The 21656-nt window shown below is 43.2% G+C and overlaps 1 protein-coding gene across 3 annotated transcripts in view; it reads left to right on the top strand.

Moving 5' to 3' along the window:
* LOC115168458 (solute carrier family 12 member 5) overlaps window positions 1-21656 on the top strand; it is a 122727-nt gene that overhangs the window by 74103 nt on the left and 26968 nt on the right. For all 3 annotated transcript variants that reach the window (XM_029723767.1, XM_029723768.1, XM_029723769.1), the window contains exons 5-15: window positions 7423-7477; window positions 9375-9505; window positions 10246-10493; window positions 10995-11206; window positions 11340-11507; window positions 12438-12536; window positions 14893-14950; window positions 15221-15395; window positions 15936-16054; window positions 16170-16268; window positions 16655-16774. In XM_029723767.1, the coding sequence (XP_029579627.1) occupies window positions 7423-7477; window positions 9375-9505; window positions 10246-10493; window positions 10995-11206; window positions 11340-11507; window positions 12438-12536; window positions 14893-14950; window positions 15221-15395; window positions 15936-16054; window positions 16170-16268; window positions 16655-16774 (1484 nt within the window). The remainder of the gene's footprint in view (window positions 1-7422; window positions 7478-9374; window positions 9506-10245; window positions 10494-10994; window positions 11207-11339; window positions 11508-12437; window positions 12537-14892; window positions 14951-15220; window positions 15396-15935; window positions 16055-16169; window positions 16269-16654; window positions 16775-21656) is intronic.

Raw genomic sequence — 21656 nt, forward strand, 5'->3', positions numbered from 1 at the left:
CAGCTAGTAGACCGGCGACGACGACCGCCGAGCGCCGCCCGACCGAGGAGGGGCGCCATCCTCGGTGGATACTGTGACAAACACAGAGTAACACATGGAATAAACAAACATACAATCAATAATACAGTAGAAAAATCTATATACAGCATGTGCAAATGAGGTAGGATAAGGGAGGTAAGGCAATAAATAGGCCATGGTGCAAAGTAATTACAATATAGCAATTAAACAGTGGAATGGTAGAATGTGCAGAAGATGAATGTGCAAGTAGAGATACTGGGGTGCAAAGGAGCAAGATAAATAAATAAATAGGTATGGGGATGAGGTAGTTGGATGGGCTATTTACAGATGGGCTATGTACAGGTGCAGTGATCTGTCTAGCCGAGTTCTGGATAGGAAAGTGTTAAATTACTAATGGACTAGTAGATCCTGAGCAGCAGAGCCTCCTCTTTGTTCTGCAGTCTGTGGACATACATGTGGAGATCCTTCAGATAAAGGCGTCTGCATACTACGTTGGGTTTGCTCCTAGCAGAACTCTGCTAGACGAAGTGAACGTCTGTGCCTTGCATACTAAAAGACCTTTGCTTGAAAAATGAAAAAAAAGCGATAATAGTTTGTCCACCTTGAGATGCCGTAACCAGTATGCACTTTCTCGAAATCTAAGATAGCTCAAGAAATCCATCTTAAATTTTGAAGTTTTTGCAGAGGAGATCTAAGTCATGCAATTTTACAAATTAAGATGTTTGGTGCCGTATTTCTGAAGTAAAAAAATGTGCATGAAAACGAGTCATCTCTCATTGAATGACAACAAACACTTCATTGAAGAATCCCTTCTGTTGTCCAATCACAGACGAAGGGGCGTAGACTTCAGCTACCGAACTTCGGCTTTCCTCGAGAAAAAATGTAGTGCATATGAACAGCCTAAAAACCCTTGCCGAAGACCAAAATGAACAAAATCGGCACAAAATGTTGTCATAATATACAGTGCCTTCGGGAAATATTCAGACCCCTTGACTTTTTCCACATTTTGTTACGTCACAGCCTTATTCTAAAATTGATTAAATAAAACAATTTCCTCAGCAATCTACACACAATACCACATAACAACAAAGTGAAAATAGTTTTTTTGACATTTTTGCACATTTAATGAAAACAAAAAACAGAAATACCTTATTTACATAAGTATTCAGACCCTTTGCTATGAGACTCGAAATTGAGCTCAGGTCCATCCTGTTTCCATTGATCATCGTTGAGATGTTTCTACAACTTGATTGGATTCCACCTGTGGTAAATACAATTATTTGGACATGATTTGGAAAGGCACACACCTGTCTATGTAAGGTCCCACAGTTGACAGTGCATGTCAGAGTAAAAACCAAGCCATGAGGTCGAAGGAATTGTCCGTAGAGCTCTGAGACAGAATTGTGTCGAGGCATAGATCTGGGGAAGTGTACCAAAACATTTCTGCAGCATTGAAGGCCCCCGAGAACACAGTGGCCTCCATTCTTAAATGGAAGAAGTTTGGAACCACCAAGACTCTTCCTAGAGCTGGCCGCCCGACCAAACTGAGCAATCGGGGGAGAAGGGCCTTGGTCAGGGAGGAGTTCTTCTGTGGAGATGGGAGAACCTTCCAGAAGCACAATCATCTCTGCAGCACTCCACCAATTTGGCCTTTATGGTAGACGGAAGCCACTCCTCAGTAAAAGGCACATGACAGCCCACTTGGAGTTTGCCAAAAGACACCTAAAGACTCTCAGACAATGAGAAACAAGATTCTCTAGTCTGATGAAACCAAGATTGAACTTTTTTGCCTGAATGCCAAGCGTCACGTCTGGAAGAAACCTGGCACCATCCCTACGGTGAAGCATGGTGGTGGCAGCATCATGCTGTGGGGATGTTTGTCAGCGGCAGGGACTGGGAGACTTGTCAGGATCGAGGCAAAGATGAACGGAGCAAAGTACAGCGAGATCCTTGATGAAAACCTGCTCCAGAGCGCTCAGGAACTCAGACTGGGGCGAAGGTTCACCTTCCAACAGGACAACGACCCTAAGCACACAGCTAAGACAAAGCAGGAGTGGCTTCGGGACAAGTCTCTGAAAGTCCTTGAGTGGCCCAGCCAGAGCCTGGACTTGAACCCGATCGAACATCTCTGGAGAGACCTGAAAATAGCTGTGCAGCAACGCTCCCCATCCAACCTGACAAAGCTTGAGAGGATCTGCAAAGAATGGGAGAAACTCCCCAAATACAGGTGTGCCAAGCTTGTAGCATCATAAGACTTGAGGCTTTAATCGTTGTTAAAGGTGCTTCAACAAAGTACTGAGTAAAGGGTCTGAATACTTATGTACTGTAAATGTGATATTTCATATTTAATATTTTTTCTCAAATGTCTAAAAACCAGTTTTTGCTTCATCATTATAATGTGTGTAGATTGATGAGAGGAAAAAAACAATTTAATCAATTTTATAATAACTCTGTAACGTAACGTTTTGAAAAAGTCAAGGGGTCTGTTCCGAACAGTTTCAGATGGGAAGCATGCGGACGGACACCTTTAGATAGAAAAGACAGCAGGGTTTCACAGGATGGGAGAAGTGTCCAAGCTATCTCTTATAAGAGATTATAACCCAACGCTGATTTGACGCTTCATGTTTTCCTGTCTTGTTCTACGTTGTACCAGACATGGGTTCAAATTCATGTGTATTTGAAATGACAAAAAAATATTTGATTTGAAAAGTAATTTAAATACCTGAAATTGTATTTGAACCCAGGTCTGCTTTGTACATGGTTATCAGTTCACATCACTGTCAATTTACATATATCATGTGTCCTCACTTGATGAGGGGTGAGGTGATCCCAGATCTGTGTCAAAGGTCAACTTGTTCACGGAGCTTGATCATACCACTGTCTGTCTGCCCAGGGATGCTCAAGGAGCAGATTCCCAGTAGAGCAGTCCCAGGGTCCCTGGCCTGCAGCATCAGATAACAGTAAAACAATTAGGGCTTTATCTGTGCTCCTCAGAGAGCAGGGTCACTTCATTACCAGCTGATAAGGAGTCTCATAGCAGTGCCACGTCACCAGGCCTGTTGGGCTCTGAGAGGGCCCCGTCGCCACTTAATACACAGACACACACACACAGCTCCAGGCGTGCCACTGGAAACCCACACTGAAGAGGTATTGATTGAGCGCAATCATCTCTCTCTATCATGTTCATAATGTCACCCTCTTTTTGTCTCTCCGTGACTCCTTCTCTCTCCCTGTGTCCTGAGATCTATTTTCTTCATTATCTTTCTCTATCCATCTCTTTCCTTTTCTCCAGATATCTTGTTCTTTCTCCCTCTGATTCCTCCATGATCTGTTCAGTATTTGTCTCTATCTAACCATTCTGACTAACTCTCTTTCTCTAGCCTAACTACCTCACTCTCTCTCTTTTTTTCAACTCTGACTGTCTCTGTCCTTCTCTCTTCTGTCTCTTTTATTTACTTCAACTCTTCCCCTCTCACAGGCACCTGTGTCTCCCTCTCACAGACACCTGTCCCCCTCTATCCCAGACACCTGTCTCTTCCTCTCACAGACACCTGTCTCTTCCTCTCACAGACACCTGTCTCTTCCTCTCACAGACACCTGTCTCTTCCTCTCACAGACACCTGTCTCTCCCTCTCACAGACACCTGTCCCCCTCTATCCCAGACACCTGTCTCTTCCTCTCACAGGCACCTGTCTCTCCCTCTCACAGACACCTGTCCCCCTCTATCCCAGACACCTGTCTCTTCCTCTCACAGACACCTGTCTCTTCCTCTCACAGACACCTGTCTCTTCCTCTCGCAGACACCTGTCCCCCTCTATCCCAGACACCTGTCTCTTCCTCTCACAGACACCTGTCTCTTCCTCTCACAGACACCTGTCTCTTCCTCTCACAGACACCTGTCTCTTCCTCTCACAGACACCTGTCTCTTCCTCTCACAGACACCTGTCTCTCCCTCTCACAGACACCTGTCCCCCTCTATCCCAGACACCTGTCTCTTCCTCTCACAGACACCTGTCTCTTCCTCTCACAGACACCTGTCCCCCTCTATCCCAGACACCTGTCTCTTCCTCTCACAGACACCTGTCTCTCCCTCTCACAGACACCTGTCTCTCCCTCTCATTCTTAGTATCTCTCATGATTCCTTCTAGTCCTAACTTCTCTCTCCCCACTTCCCTCCCTGTCTGTCCCTTTCATTCTCTCTCCACTCTCCATTTTCTCTCTTACACCCCCCCCCCCCCCCCCTCGCCACATTGTCATTCTGCCTTGCGGATTTGTGAAATGTGCTATCTGCATCACTGAGCTTTAGCAGAGATGGTTGGTTTGCCTTCCCAAACATATTTATTATGAATCCTTTATTCAGCCAATGCCCTTGGGTCATCTGGGGCTCTGGGACCCAGTTAAAAGGGTACAACACAGGTTGTGTAGAAGTTGCTTCTAACCACTGATTCAGAGTCAGATATTTTTACACCCATCAAATAAGTAAGGTTATTTACAGGTATGCTCATTTGATCCTAAATCTGTTATTAAGGTTATTTACACAATGAGTTATCTGATCCTAAATCTAAGGGAAACTTTTATCTCAAGCCTGCAGATTGTCCCCACCTTAGATATAAATACTGGCACTATAGATGTCTATGATCTCTGTCTTTTATTTCTGCAGGATGTTGATTAGATTGATGAGTTGTCAGGTTAGTTCAAGGTTGCATTGTATGTTGTCATGATCGATCATCTGCCAAATACACTGAACAAAAATATAAACGCAACATGCAACAATTTCAAGTTACAGTTCATATAAGGAAATCAGTCAATTGAAATCAATTCATTAGTCCATAATCTTTGGATTTCACATGACTGAGAATACAGATATGCATCTGTTGGTCACAGATACTTTACAAAAAAGGTAGGGGTGTGGATCAGAAAACCAATCAGTATCTGGTGTGACCACCATTTGCCTCAAGCAGCACTACACATCTCCTTCGCATAGATCTTGATCAGGCTGTTGTTTGTGGCCATTGAAATGTTGTCCCACTTGGCGGGAACTGGAACACGCTGTCGTACAAGTTGATCCAGAGCATCCCAAACGTGCTCAATGGGTGACATGCCTGGTGAGTATGCAGGCCAAGTAAGAACTGGGGCATTTTCAGCTTCCAGGAATTGTGTACAGACAGGTCCTTGCAACATGGGGCCGTGCATTATCATGCTGAAACATAAGCTGATGGAGGAATGTCACAACAATGGACCTCAGGATCTCGTCAAGATATCTCTGTGCATTCAAATTGCCATTGATCAAATTCAATTGTGTTCATTGTCCGTAGATTATGCCTGCCCATACCATAACCCCACCGCCACTATAGGGCACTCTGTTCACAACGTTGACATCAGCAAACCACTCGACCACACAACGCCATACATGCTGTCTGCCATCTGTCCGGTACAGTTGAAACCGGGATTCATCTGTGAAGAGCACAATTCTCCAGCATGCCAGTGGCCATCGAAGGTGAGCATTTCCCCACTGAAGTCAGTTTACGATGCCAAACTGCAGTCAGTTCAAGGCCCTGGTGAGGACGACGAGCACGCAGATGAGCTTCCATGAGCTGGTTTCTGACAGTTTGTGCAGAAATTCTTTGGTTGTGCAAACCCAGAGTTTCATCAGCTGTCCGGGTGGCTGGTGTCAGACAATCCCGCAGGTGAAGAAGCCTGATGGGGAGGACCTGGGCTGGCGTAGTTACATGTGGTCTGCGGTTGTGAGGCAGATTCTCTAAATTCTCTAAAATGACGTTGGAGGCGGCTTATGGTAGAGAAATTAACATTACATTTCATGGCAACAGCTCTGGTGGACATTCCTGCAGTCAGCATGCCAATTGCACACTTTGAGACATCTGTAGCATTGTGTTGTGTGACAAAACGGCACATTTTAGAGTGGCCTTTTATTGTCCCCAGCACAAGTTGCATCTGTGTAATGATCATGTTGTTTAATCAGCTTCTTGATATGCCACACCTGTCAGGTGGATGGATTATCTTTGGGAAAGTACAAATGCTCTCTAAAAGGGATGTAAACAAATTTGTGCACAACATTTGAGAGAAATAAGCTTTTTGTGCGTATGGAACATTTCTGGGATATTTTATTTCAGCTCATGAAACATGGGACCAACACTTTACATGTTGCGTTTATACACTACATGACCAAAAGTATGTGGACATCTGCTTGTCGAACATCTCATTCCAAAAACATGGTCAGTAATATGGAGTTGTTCCCCCCCTTTGCGGCTATAACAGCCTCCACTCTTCTGGGAAGGCTTTCCACTAGATGTTGGAACATTGCTCCGGGGACTTGCTTCCATTCAGCCACAATAGCATTAGTGAGGTCGCGCACTGATGTTGGGCGATTAGGCCTGGCTCGCAGTCGGCATTCCAATTCATCCCAAAGGTGTTCGACGAGGTTGAGGTCAGGGCTCTGTGCAGGCCAGTCAAGTTCTTCCACAGCGATCTCGACAAACCATTTCTGTACTTTACAGTTGGCACTATGCATTCGGGTGGGTAGTGTTCTCCTGGCATCCATCAAACCCAGATTAATCCGTCAGACTGCCAGATGGTAAAGTGTGATTCATCACTCCAGAGAACGCATTTCCACTGCTTCAGAGTCCAATTGTGGCGAACTTTGAACCACTCCAGCCAAAGCTTGGCATTGCGCATGGTGATCTTAGACTTGTGTGCGGCTGCTTGACCATGGAAACCCATTTCATGAAGCTCCCGGAGAACAGTTATTGTGACATTGCTTCCAGAGGCAGTTTGGAACTCAGTAGTAAGTGTTGCAACTGAGGACAGATGCTTTTATGCGTTATGTGCTTCAGCACTCGACAGTTTTGTTCTGTGAGCTTGTGTGGCCTACCACTTTGCAGCTGAGCTGTTGTTGCTCCTAGACATTTCTACTTCACATTAAAAGCACTTAGAGTTGACTGGGGAAGCTCTGGCAGGGCAGGAATTTAACAAACTGACTTGTTGGAAAGGTGGCATCCTATGACGGTGCCACATTGAAAGTCACTGAGCTCTTCTATAAGGCCATTCAACTGCCAGTGTTGGATATGGAGATTGCATATCTGTGTTCTCGATTTCATACACCAGTCAGCAACGGCTGAGTGGCTAAAATAGCCGATTCCACAAATTTGAAGGGGTGTCCACATACTTTTGTATATATAGTGTATTTTTGTTCAGTATATAACTAAGAAACTATTTTGAACCATCTTCACAAAGTTCATACTGAAGTATGGCATAAGGATGGAGCATCACAAACACTATATTATTAAACTAAGAATCAGAACTCTGCAGCTGGTGAATAAAATATATTTAACTGCTCCTCCATTTTAAATATATAGTTTTCTCTCCCCATTGACTCTCTTGTCTCAGACCATGCTGACAGCGATCTCCATGAGTGCCATCGCAACGAATGGAGTGGTGCCAGGTGAGTACGTAACACAGTGTGTGAATGCGTGGGAGGCCTGGGTGCCGCAGGGAAATCCTGTTGTTATTTCCAAGCAATTGGGTTTTCATGTCCTCTGATATTGCTCAGGTCTGTGGACAGGTAATACTTAGTCTCGAAAACCCGACCCTATGCAACAGTAACTAGGATCTGGTTTCGACGACCGACTCTTTTGACAACTTTGATAAGGAAAAAGAAATCTGGGGTGGGCGCTCAGACAGAGAACTCTCCCAACAAATCACGAGGCAGACATGTCAGAAACTCGCGATTCGAAACCAAAGTTTGCAAGCAAAACCTTTGCAGGGGTTTTAGCAAAGGTAGTTGATGCAAACTATTCACTTTCTAAATGCACTCATTAAAAATGACCTCTGTGATCTCTATCTTGCTAGCTACTATTTAGTATTCTATTCAAGCAGATAAGGTAGTGACATAGGCAGTTCCACTATGCCAAAATGACGTTCTATTACATACAGACGCTGTTAAGCCGAGGCATTTGAAAATATGCAGCCGAAGTACAATGAGAGCAGATACAAATGCATTGCTTTAACGAATTATGAAAATGTCAAGAATGTTGAGCAACGTAATAAAGTAATTATTTTTCAAATAAGTTACCTTACACGTTATGTTGGCTGACCATTTGTTAGCTACGCTGTCCTTACCAACCACATAGCATATCATTACAGCAGTATGTACCGGTATGTTAGCTAGCTACATAATGTTAGTTGGCTACTTATACATCAAACTTGCCAGTATATTAACTATAGGCTATCTAACTACCCAACGTTTACTGACTTCATTATTCTTGTCATTCTTAACTTAGCTAAATGGTATAGTTGTTGTGCGTTTTCGATGGACATTCGAGTGCTTTTGTAAATTCACTCTGGCCATCTACTCTGATTTCAGAGCACTCTCGTCTGAGTGTACCAGAGCACAGAATAATGAATTTATGAGCGCTCAACACCCGATGAATTTGGCCGGTGTCAGTAAAAGTTGGCAAAAAATCATAATTAAATTGTTGCCAGCAGCACAGTTACAGTCACCAACGCTCTGGATAACATGAAAACTACCTAACCAGCTCTGCTAGGGCGAGTAAAATGGTTAGTGGTCTCATTTGTGACTGGAAGTAGTTAGCTTGGGTGTTTGGCTGCCTTTGTAAGGTCAGAAGGCTTAAATCAACCCTACTCCTCGGCCCGAGCGTCCAGTGTGCGCCCCGAGAGCGAAACGCCCTGAATTTACAAACGGCCAACCTGACAACACTCTGAATTTACGAGCACACTCTGGCACTCCAGATTGAATTTAAGAACACACCCGAAGTCGTAAAATGTCTAACTAGTCATTTGTTATGCTAACTAGCTAACAAGAGGTTGCATAGCAACAGCATCAACTTCCGGTAGACAGGCAAAGAGCTAGTACGCTCAACTGAAAGCATACTGCTCGTTTACAGTATACTAAAATTAACTAATAGTATATAGTATATACTCATTAAGTATGTAGTATACAGTATGTTAGTATGGGTATTTGAACACAGCTTAGGTAATGCTAGCATGGCTAAATCAGGACCACACTGTATTAGCGCCGCTTCCACCACCTGCACAAAGTCAAAGTGTGAAACTATTCTATTCAGAAACCTAGAATCTATTTTGTACCTATCCATAGAACCATAGTATTGTAGAGAAAGTCTAGAACTGTATTCAATCTCTCACTAACATGCCTAAGCAATGTCTATGCAGCACTATCTTTTTGTTTACAAACTACTACTTCCGCAGATTCAGGCCCCAATTCTTTAGACTTTTGTGCAGACCTGGGGTTCATCTTTGAAGACAATGTTGCAGAAATAGAGCCAAAGAGGAATGCCAATGGTTGTGTTTGTGTGTCTCAGCCGGAGGCTCCTACTACATGATCTCCCGTTCCCTGGGGCCTGAGTTTGGCGGAGCTGTCGGAATCTGCTTCTATTTGGGGACTACTTTTGCCGGTGCCATGTACATCCTTGGTGCCATCGAACTTCTGCTGGTAAGGAGAGATGCTTGCTATTATTTTATTGTTTTGTTTACTATCTGTTTTGTATTCCTCTGTGCCTTTTCCAGCGTTTTATATTGGGGCGAGACCACAACATTGATTAATGCAAAGGGAAGATGTGCACTCACATGTCTGTGTTCTTCAGTGTAGATTGTAATGCAAGAGATGAGGATGCCGAAAGCTACCCACTAAATACAATCAATTGAAACCCATTATGTTGATATCTTTTCGTTTTAGACAAATATGAAAAGTTGTTGCAATTCCTGAGTGATTTTTCCTTAGACATAATATCTCAATTATCATGAATTCATCCAGCAAGCTGTCACACTCAGAGCTTTATTTAGATCTGATGCTTTTTCAAAATAATACTAAGTGCATTTCCTTTCATATGCTGGTTCATTTGTTAGTGCCTTGTCTGTTCCATCATCCACCATCATAAAAATAATACCATTTTTATTACGTTTATCTGATGTCTCCAATGTTTGAGATCATGTCTGATCTCTCTTCTCACTCACTCACTCCCTTCCTCCTTTTTTTCTTCATCCTTCTTTTCTGACGCTTGCTCCCATTCTCTCCCTCCATCCTCATACCTCCCTCTATCCTCATACCTCCCTCTATCATTTTTTAACACACCCTTTCTCTCCCTCCATCCTATTCTTACTCTCTCCTCTCTTCCTCTCTCATTTTCTCATCCCTTCCCTTTCTCTCTCTCCCTCCATCTTTCCCTTTTCTAGATTTACATCCTTCCCCAGGCGGCCATTTTTAAGATGGAGGGTCTGGAAGGGGCTGATATGGAGGCAGCGATGCTGAACAACATGCGCGTGTATGGCACCATTGTGCTCAGTTTCATGGCCACGGTGGTGTTTGTGGGGGTCAAATATGTCAACAAGCTGGCTCTGGTCTTCCTGGCGTGCGTTATTCTGTCCATCCTGGCTGTTTACGCTGGCGTCATCAAGACGGCCTTTGAACCCCCTGTTTTCCCGTAAGTCTGACCTGACTGAGCCTTGTGCACTTTTCCGCTGTTGCTCACTTAAAGATTGAATCCACATTGGGGGAAACAGTGCCATTGTTCGCCCTAGCGCCGTTGTTATTGTTTTGATTTTGTTGATGAAAACAGAGGAGAGACGCATTCGTCAGCGTGGGAGAAAAAAATGTTGCCCTGCATATTCTGCTGTCCTACCATGTGTGGAATAATGTCCAGGGGGAATGGTGTTTGTTGTTTGCAGTAACTTCTTTGTTGTTGTATTATACCAAACAGACATGGGAGTTTGACCAATTAAGGTTTCCAACTTTAAAGTTGTTAGAGCTTTACAAAAAAACAAAACAAATGTCATGATGACCCTGTCTCTGGTCATGTTTAATGTTTACTTCATTTACTCAATTAAGTCATGAGACTTGCATATTTATGTTAATTTCTGTAATGTTTTCCTAACCTCTAAATAGACCGGTGGCTGATGATGTCTTGTCTGTCCTCCCCCTACAGCGTGTGTATCCTGGGGAACCGCACTCTGATCTCCAAGGGATTTGACGTGTGTGCCAAGGTCATTGAGAGGGACAATGGCACGGTCACCACCAAGCTGTGGAAGATTTTCTGCGACTCGGAGTTCCTCAACGCTACCTGTGATGAGTACTTTGCCAACAACAATGTTTCTGAGATCCAGGGCATCCCAGGGGTCAGCAGTGGTATACTGGCTGGTAAGAAGTGCCCCATTCAGAACGTATTGTAAGCTAATGTAGTCTGTAATAGAGAGACATACTGCTACTTCGCAAGAGGTATGTAATTATTATGATATTTGTGCATCTCTCTGTCTCTGTCTCACTCTCACAGAGAACCTGTTTGGTTACTACCTGGAGAAGGGAGACTTCTTGGAGAAGCGGGGAATCTCAGCCATGCAGGACCCTGATGCTCCCATCACCAACTCCAACCGTTACGTCCTGGCTGACATCACCAGCTTCTTCACCCTGCTGGTGGGGATCTATTTCCCTTCTGTCACAGGTCAGTCACTGCTGGGGTCACAGGTCAGTCACTGGGTCAACGGTCAGGAGTCACTGCTGAGGATGGACTAGGCCAATCATATCCCAAAAGGACAGCATGGGTACAGGCTTTTGTTTCAGCCTAGCACAAACCTGATTAATCTAATCACCTATATTAAGTTATTATAATTAAATTAACATTTTACCTTATGATTTCAAAGTAAATGCTACATTCAAAAAAGCACTGCTTGAATACTTTAACTAATATTTTGCTTATACAAGGGCACCTAATGGCAGTATTGGATTTCTCACATGAGAAACATAATTCCTATTGTTATATCCACTTTATAGTAACCTGGGAGTCTCTCCACAGTCCCAAATGCAGAGAGACAGAGAAATACTTTCCAGAACTGATGACACTAGAGGAGCTGAATGAGGTGAAATTAGATCAAGTGGAATTTCTGCCAAAAACCACATCAGCAGAAAGTCTGGGGAATACATGAGTCACATTCCCACTATCATCCCAGTTTCATAACCGCTGAATAAAATGCCCATTGTGTACAAGCATTTGCTCTGTGACATTAGTATTATCATGTTTTGTGAGAGCTGCTGCTGGAGATGTAAAATAGTTTGTTGAACACTGCACCAGTTTTCTGGATTGTAAAATCAAGAAACAAAAAACACAGTTGCTATTACAAGTAAAGGATGAGTTTTTAAAAAAAGTTGCTAATCAAAAATTCTTTTTTTGGGGGGCCTCCACTTTATCACTTTCAGAAAGTACTTCCTAGCTAGCACAGTAAAAATAAATAAGTAAAAAAAAATGTGTGAAACATAGGACAAGCCATTACACATCAAGTGTGAAGGATGGGAATTGTTCCTGTTTGATCCTGTTTGTCCCCCTCCCCCCCACCTCTCTTCTGTCCCTCTCCTCTTCTGTCCCTCTGCCTCCCAGGCATCATGGCTGGCTCTAACCGCTCTGGAGACCTGCGCGATGCCCAGAAGTCCATCCCCATAGGCACCATAGCAGCCATTACCACTACTTCTATAGTGTGTATCCTTTACTACAGTAAATACTGCCAGTCTTACTGGAGCAGTCCATGTTTTTTTAACCTTCTCTGGGACTACTGACGAAAATATGCTGGAATGTTATATATAATATGTGTGACGTTTGAATAGACAATATGAAGCATTTGATTCTTCATTTAGTACAGTTTGTACTAAAGCCTGTAGGTACAGTGTATTTGTATTTATTAAGGATCTCTTTTAGCTGTTGCCAAGGCAGCAGATACTCTTCCTGGGGTCCAGCATCATTATGGCAGTTATATAATATTAAAAATAAATGTCATAACACTTTTCACAACGCATTAAGTGTGTGCCCTCAGGTCACTGTGTAGAGTGTGTGTGTTAGCATGTGTATGTGTATGCTTGTGTCTGTGCCTGTGTGTGTGTCTCTTCACAGTCCCCGCTGTTCCAAAAGTGTATTTTTTTTATATCTGATTCTACTGCTTGGATCAGTTTCCTGATGTGGAATAGAGTTCCATGTAGTCATGGCTCTATGTAGTACTGTGAGCCTCCTATAGTCTTTCCTGGACTTGGGGACTGTGAAGAGACCTCTTGTGGCATGTCTTGTGGGGTGTATGCATGGGTGTCCGAGCTGTGTGATTGTAGTTTGAACAGACAGCTCGGTGTATTCAGCATGGCAATACTTCTTACAAAAACAAGTAGTGATGAAGTTAACCTTTCTTCTACTTTGAGCCATGAGAGATTGACATGCATATTATTAATGTTAGCTCTCTGTGTACATTTAAAGGCCAGCCGTGCTGCCCTGTTCTGAGCCAATTGTAATTTTCCTAAATCCTTCTTCGTGGCACCTGACCACACAACTGGACAGTAGTCCAGGTGAGACAAAACTAGGGCCTGTAGGACCTGCCTTGTTAATAGTGTTGTTAAGAAGGCAGAGCAGCGCTTTATTATGGACATACGCCCATCTTAGCTACTGTTGCATCAAAAAATGTTGACTATGACAGTTTAAATCCAGGGTTCTTCAAGCAGTTTAGTCTCCTCAACTTGCTTAGTTTCCACATTATTCATTACAATATTTATTTGAGGTTTAGCGTTTAGTGAATGATTTGTCCCAAATACAATACTTGTTGATTTTGAAATATTTAGGACTAACTTATTTCTTGCCACCCATTCTGAAACTGACTGCAGCTCTTTGTTAAGTGTTGCAGTAATTTTCACTCGCTGTAGTAGCTGACATGTATAGTGTTGAGTCATCCGCATACAAAGGACACACTGGCTTTATACAAAGCAAGTTGCATGTCATTAGTAAAGATTTTAAAAAGTAAGGGGCCTAGAAAGCTGTCCTGGGGAATTCCTGATTCTACCTGGATAATGTTGGAGAGGCTTCCATTAAAGAAACCCTCTGTGTTCTGTTAGACAGGTAACTCTTTATCCACAATATAGCAGGGGGTGTAAACCATATCACATACGTTTTTACAGCAGCAGACTATGATCAATAATGTCAAAAGCCGCATTGAAGTCTAACAAAATAGCTCCCACAATCTTTTTATCATCAAATTTCTCTCAGCCAATCATCAGTAATTTGTGTATGTGCCGTGCATGTTGAATGTCTTTCCCTATAAGAGTGCTAAAAGTCTGTCTGGTCAAACACATTTTTTTCCAAAAGTTTACTTAGATTTTAGGCTTAGATTGAAGATATGGCAAATAGGAGTGGCAATATCGTCCGCCATCATCCTCAGTCATTTTCCATCCAAGTTGACAGACACAGGTGGCTTGTCAGTATTGATAGACAACAACAACAAAAAATCTAGTCTTCCAAATTACAATTCTTGTCTTTCATAATTTTGTCAGTTATACGCGTTTATTGCTGGCATGTCATGCTTAAGTTTGCTAATCTTGCCAATGAACAAAATTATTAAAATAGTTGGCAATATCACTGGGTTTTGTGATGAAGGAGCCATCTGATTCAATAAATGATGGAGCTGAGTTTGCCTTTTTGCCCAGAATTTCATTTAAGGTGCTCCAAAGCTTTTTACTATTGTTCTTTATATAATTGATATAATTGATCTTTGTTTCATAGTATAGTTTCTTGTTTTTTATTGAGTTTAGTCACATGATTTCTGAATTTGCAGTATGTTTTTGTGCAGACACACTTACTTGCCATTCCTGTTGCCTCATCCCTCTCAACCATACAATTTTTCCATTCCTTATCAATCCACAGGGATTTAACAGTTGTTACAGACATTTTCTTAATGGGTGCATGCTTATTAGTAACTGGAATAAGCAATTTCATAAATGGGTCAAGTGCAGCGTATTGTTGCTCTTCGTTGTGTAATGTGTGTATTGTGAGGTCTGTGTGTGTGTTCCTTCACTGCTCCTCCCAGACATGTCTGCCGTGGTCCTGTTTGGGGCCTGCATTGAAGGGGTGGTCCTGAGGGACAAGTGAGTTATTTGTATTCCACTCTACATCCACTTCCTGTATTACTATAACTAGCATCGTTGCCTCGTGAGTCTTGCCCATCTCAAAATCAATACTCTCCCACTAATTGTCCATGTAATCAGATGCAACACATAGAATAACAAATAATACTCAAAGGACTTGATTGAGAATGTGTGCACTGAATTGATACTGCAATGGACACTGGACGATGCCAGCTGTTATGACAAAAACTAATTGAAAAAGGCAACTTAGATCTGTCTCTCTGATTTCAGGTTTGGTGAGGGGGTGAATGGTAACCTTGTAATTGGTACCCTGGCGTGGCCTTCACCATGGGTGATCGTGATTGGCTCCTTCTTCTCCACCTGTGGGGCAGGGCTTCAGAGTTTGACTGGAGCGCCACGCCTCCTGCAGGCCATCTCCCGCGATAGCGTAATCCCTTTCCTTAAAGTGAGTAAACACACACACACATACATATACACTAGCACTATTTACTTTGTGGAGTGGTCAATCAGCGGACATTGGTAATTTTCTGTATAGATTATACTGCATACTATTACCAGAACCACCGCTTCTACTCTTCTAATACCATCGAGACAATTTCTCTGTTTGTTCAGAGAAATGTAGATCCACTCTACTCAAATAGCCCTCAAGTGTGTTGGGGCTATCAGTGATTACTAATTCATGGTCCCACTATAGTCCAGGCTCAGGTTGAGTTGCTGTGACAGGAGCTGTCTGTCACCCCCACTGATTAAGGAAAAGTTTCCCAGACTGAGCAGACATGTCTAACGTGTGATATAGGGATGATAGTGATTAATCATGCTGCAGCAAGGACCAGTGTGACCTGAATGAGAGGGCGAGAGGGGCTGAAACTCTTGCAGTCCCCTCAACTTAATACTACAATGTGCTGTGCTATATGTTCAGGTGTGCGTGCATGCAGGTGTGGGTGTTAATAGTTCATTGTACCTCACTGTTGTGCGTTGTCTGTAGGTGTTTGGGCATGGCAAGGCCAACGGAGAGCCTACCTGGGCCCTACTCCTCACAGCCAGTATCTGTGAGATCGGCATCATCATCGCCTCTCTGGACGCTGTTGCCCCCATCCTCTCCATGTAAGACAACCACATGTCTAATATATACTCTGCTTCTCCTGAACACACTATGGAGATGGTTATGTCTTGGTAGCAAGTATAGCTGTTCTGAGTTCTTCTTTCTCTCTCTGTGTAGGTTCTTCTTGATGTGCTACATGTTTGTTAACCTGGCCTGTGCCCTGCAAACTCTGCTGAGAACCCCCAACTGGAGGCCTCGCTTCAAGTTCTACCACTGGTGAGTTAAACAATTCAACATAGCAGACATAGCTCTAGATCTTAGCCATGGGATCATCGCCAAAGAGCGCTGCTTAGCTAATATTCTCAGGTGTGAAACAGTCTACTATAGCATTTGTGTTTTGCACTGGATATCAAGCCAGACCAGGTAGGTTCCTGTTAGGAAGCTGTTATTTACCTGAGTAGTCTGCCAGAGACACTGTGAGAATCTGGAGCCTGGCTTAGCCTATAATGATCCTCTACTGCCTCGAACGTAACAACAGCAGACAGAGAAACAAGATATCCTGTCTCCAATCTGTGGCTATTGTTATAATCAGTGAGTGGTTTGACTGTTGCAGCAACAAGCAACAGACTGAGGATATAACTTCCTGTCCCTCTCCCCAACAGGGCTCTCTCCTTCCTGGGCATGAGCTTGTGTCTGTCGCTCATGTTTATCTGTTCCTGGTACTACGCCATTGTTGCCATGGTGATTGCTACCTGCATCTACAAATACATTGAGTTCGCTGGGTGAGTGAGCTTCCAACCTTGGACTACAAAGCAAAGAAAAATCGCAACTAAGAAATTATATATAATAATAAAAATAAAGAAAAACCCTGGAATTAGTAAGTGTGTCCAAACTTTTGACTGGTACTGTATATTTTTATTTATTTAACCTTGAGATTAAAAATCTATTTCACAAGAGAGCCCTGTACACATTACAATAAAAACAGAATAAGAAAACATACTCACATATGTGTATAAAACAATATAATTCAGCACACAATAACGAAATAAACATATTTAATAAAAGCAATCACATTGAACTACATAGAGGTCCTCAATCAATAATTTAAACTGCCTGAGTGACACCAGCACATCTAGCTGCAGTGAACTCTGCAGATTGTTCCACAAATTAGGGCAAAAGAACAAAACACAGATTTTCCCAAATCTGTGGAGACTGAAGGGATCACTAGTATTATCCATTCCTGACAACAGGTTTGGTAACTTATGATTCTTAACTTAATTAATGAAGTTACATATGAAGGGAGTTTCTGTCAGATTGCTTTTTAAATAAATAAAAGAGAATGCAGCTCTCTTCTTACAGACAGAGGTCCATCCCACATTTTTATACAGACTACAATGATGAGTCCTAAAATTGTCCCCTGTGATAAAATGTATAGCGGAATGGTACAAAGGTTGCCGCATGCATGTAAACAATATCACCAAATCCAATACATGGAGAAGCGTTGTTTGAACAATTTTTCTCCTGTTTTCAGTACAGAGGCATGATTTATTTCGATATAAACAGGCAAACTTGAATCTTAGCTTCTTAGACATATTTTCTATATGCGTTACGAAGGACAACTTGTCATCAAGCCAGACACCCAGGTACTTATTGAGAAACAAGTTCAATTTGGGTTCCATTGGTAGAGCAAATATGCAGGTCCTCAGTGCCAACATTTCATGACCGAGAGAACAGCATGAGCTTGGTTTTACTTGTATTTAAAGCATCATGAAGGCACCGGAGGGGATGTCTGCCGTCTTATCAGCTCTTAACCAACCATGCTATTTTTTATTTTTTTTTGCGTTGTTCGTAACTTGTTTTGTACATAATGTTGCTGCTACCGTCTCTTATGACTGAAAAGAGCTTCTGGACATCAGAACTGCGATTACTCACCTTAGATCAGAGTTTTTCTTCAATGAGTCGGACGGGAGGGATATACTACAGACACCCGACCAGGCCCAGATCCCCGCCATTCGCTGGAGAAGGAAACAGATATTTTGCGGAAAAAAATCAGGGTGCCTTGTGAGGATCAGGCGACGAGTGGCTAATCTTCCTTTGCCTTCCGTCCTGCTAGCTAAAGATCAATCGCTGGAAAATAAATGGGTCAAACTGAAAGCACGTATATCCTACCAACGGGACATTAAAAACTGTAATATCTTATGTTTCACCAAGTTGTGGCTGAACGACGACATTAAGAACATACAGCTGGTGGGTTATACACTCTATCAACAGGATAGAACAGCAGCCTCTGGTAAGACACGGGGCGGGGGCCTATGCATATATGTAAACAACAGTTGGTGCACAATATCTAAGGAAGTCTCGAGGTTTTGCTCACCTGAGGTAGAGTATCTCATGATGAGCTGTAGACCACACTATCTACCTAGAGAGTTTTCATCTGTATTTTTGGTAGCTCTCTACATACCACCACAGATCGATGCTGGCACTAAAACCGCACTCAATGAGCTGTATACCGCCATAAGCAAACAGGAAAACGCTCATCCAGTGGCGGCGCTCCTAGTGGCCGGGGACTTTAATGCAGGGACATTTTTATCAGTTTTACCTAATTTCTATCAGCATGTTAAATGTGCAACCAGAGGGAAAACAATTCTAGACCACCTTTACTCCACACACGAGTACAAAGCTCTCCCTCGCCCACCATTTGGCAAATCTAACCAAAATTCTATCCTCCCGATTACTGCTTACAAGCTAAAATTAAAGCAGGAAGCACCAGTGACTCGGCCTATAAAAAAAGTGGTCAGATGAAGCAGATGCTAAACAACAAGACTGTTTTGCTAGCACAGACTGGAATATGTTCCGGGATTCTTCCGATGGCATTGAGGAGTACACCACATCAGTCACTGGCTTTATCAATAAGTGCATCGAGGACGTCGTCCCCACAGTGACTGTACATACATACCCCAACCAGAAGCCATGGATTACAGGCAACATTTGCACTGAGCTAAATGGTAGAGCTGCCGCTTTCAAGGAATGGGACTCTAACCCAGAAGCTTATAAGAAATTGCACTATGCCACGAACCATCAAACAAGCAAAGCGTCAATACAGCACTAAGATCGAATCGCACTACACCGGCTCCGACAATCGCCGGATGTGGCAGGGCTTGCAAACTATTACAGACTACAAAGGGAAACACAGCCGAGAGCTTCCCAGTGACATGAGCCTATCAGACGAGCTAAATAACTTATATGCTCGCTTCAAGGCAAGTAACATTGAAACATGCATGAGAGCATCAGCTGTTTTCCTGATGACTGTGTGATCACGCTCTCCGCAGCCGATGTAAGTAAGACCTTAAAACAGGTCAACATTCACAAGACCGCAGGGCCAGACGTATTACCAGGACGTTTACTCCGAGCATGTGCTGACCAACTGGCAAGTGTCTTCACTGACATTTTCAACCTCTCCCTGTCTGAATCTGTAACACCAACATGTTTTAAGCAGACCACCATAGTCTCTGTGCCCAAGAACACTAAGGTAACCTGCCTAAATGACTACTGACCCGTAGCACTCACGTCTGTAGCCATGAAATGCTTTGAAAGGCTCACATCAACACCGTTATCCCAGAAACGCTAGACCCACTCCAATTTGCATACCACACCAACAGATCCACAGATGATGCAATCTCTATTGCACTCCACACTGCCCTTTCACACCTGGACAAAAGGCACATCTATGTGAGAATGCTATTCGTTGACTACAGCTCAGTATTCAAACACCGTAGTGCCCTCAAAGCTCATCACTAAGCTAAGGACCCTGGGACTGAACACCTCCCTCTGCAACTGGATCCTGGACTTCCTGACGGGTGGTAAGGGTAAGTAACAACACATCCGCCACGCTGATCCTCAACACGGGGGCCCCTCAGGGGTGCGTGCTCAGTCCCCTCCTGTACTCCCTGTTCACTCATGACTGTGCGGCCAGGCACGACTCCAACACCATAATTAAGTTTGCTGATGACATAACCGACAATGATGAGACAGCCTGTAGGGAGGAGGTCAGAGACCTGACCGTGTGGTGCAAGGACAACAACGTCCCCCTCAACGTGATCAAGACAAAGGAGATGATTGTGGACTACAGCAAAAGAAAGACCAAGCATGCCCCCATTCTCATCGATGGGGCTGTAGTGGAGCAGGTTAAGAGCTTCAAGTTCCTTAGCGTCCACATCATCAAGAAACTAACATGGTCCAAGCACACCAAGGCATTTGTGAAGAGGGCACGACAAAACCTTTTCCCCCTCAGGAGACCTAAAAGATTTGGCATGGGTCCTCAGATCCTCAAAAGGTTTTACAGCTGCACTATCGAGAGCATCCTGACGGGTTGCATCACTGCCTGGTATGGCAACTGTTCGGCTTCCGACCTCTTGGCACTACAGAGGGTAGTGCGTATGGCCCAGTACATCACCGGGGCCAAGCTTCCTGATATCCAGGACCTCTATACCAGGCAGTGTCAGAGGAAGGCCCTAAAAATTGTCAAAGACTCCAGCCACTCTAGTCATAGACTGTTCTCTCTGCTACCGCACGGCAAGCAGTACCGGAGTGCCAAGTCTAGGTCCAAGAGGCTTCTAAACAGCTTCTACCCCCAAGCCATAAGACTCCTGAACAGCTAATCAAATGGCTACCCAGACTATTTGTATTGCCCCCCCCCCTCTCTACGCTACTGCTACTCACTGTTATTATCTATGCATAGTCACTTTAATAACGTTGACACCGGTGCCCTCACACATTGACTCTGTACCGGTACCCCATGTATATAGCCCCGCTATTGTTATTTACTGCTGCTCTTTAATTATTTGTTATTCTTATCTCTTATCTCTCTTATTTTCTTAAAACTGCATTGTTGGTTAAGGGCTTGTAAGTGAGCATTTCACCTGTTGTATTTTGCGCATGTGAAAAATAAAATTTGATTTCATTTAAGATTTGTAAGTGATTTCTGAATTGAATCAAAGTCATGCTGAAGTTCACAAATGGCCTGCTGCACCGAGGTGGCACAGGACCACAAAACTGTGTCATCTGCATAGAGATGAATGTTACAAGTATTAACAGTGTTTCCTATGTCATGAATGTACAAGGTGAACAACAATAATAATAAATCGAACCCTGAGGAACACCTTTTTGAATCTCAAGAAATTCAGATTTAACCACATCTGTGAAGATGACCTGAGTTCTGTCGCTAAGATAATTCTGAAACCATAAACGGGCTGTATATCCCAGGCCTATTTTTGATAACTTCTTCAGCAAAACAGAATGATCCACAGTGTCGAACGCCTTTGACAGGTCAATAAACAAGGTAGCACAGCTCTTTTTAGCACCCAAGGCATTGACAAGATCATTAACAACTAGCATTGTTGCTGTGGTAGTATTATCCCCAGGTCTAAACCCTGATTGGTTTATATTAAAAATACAATTATCAGGTAAAAAGGAATGAAGTTGTACATTAAACAAGGATTCAGGAATCTTCGCTAAAGAAGGTCGTCTTGAAATGGTGCGATAGTTTTCAAGATCCTTTGTATCCCCACCTTTATGGAGTGGCAGCACGTGCGGATTTCCATGGTTTTGGAATACTTCCTGATAACAATGTTAATTCAAATGTGGGCTACTGAGCCAGCAATAAAG

The sequence above is a fragment of the Salmo trutta genome, chromosome 30, assembly GCF_901001165.1.
Source record: "Salmo trutta chromosome 30, fSalTru1.1, whole genome shotgun sequence".
NCBI classification, from domain to species: domain Eukaryota; kingdom Metazoa; phylum Chordata; class Actinopteri; order Salmoniformes; family Salmonidae; genus Salmo; species Salmo trutta.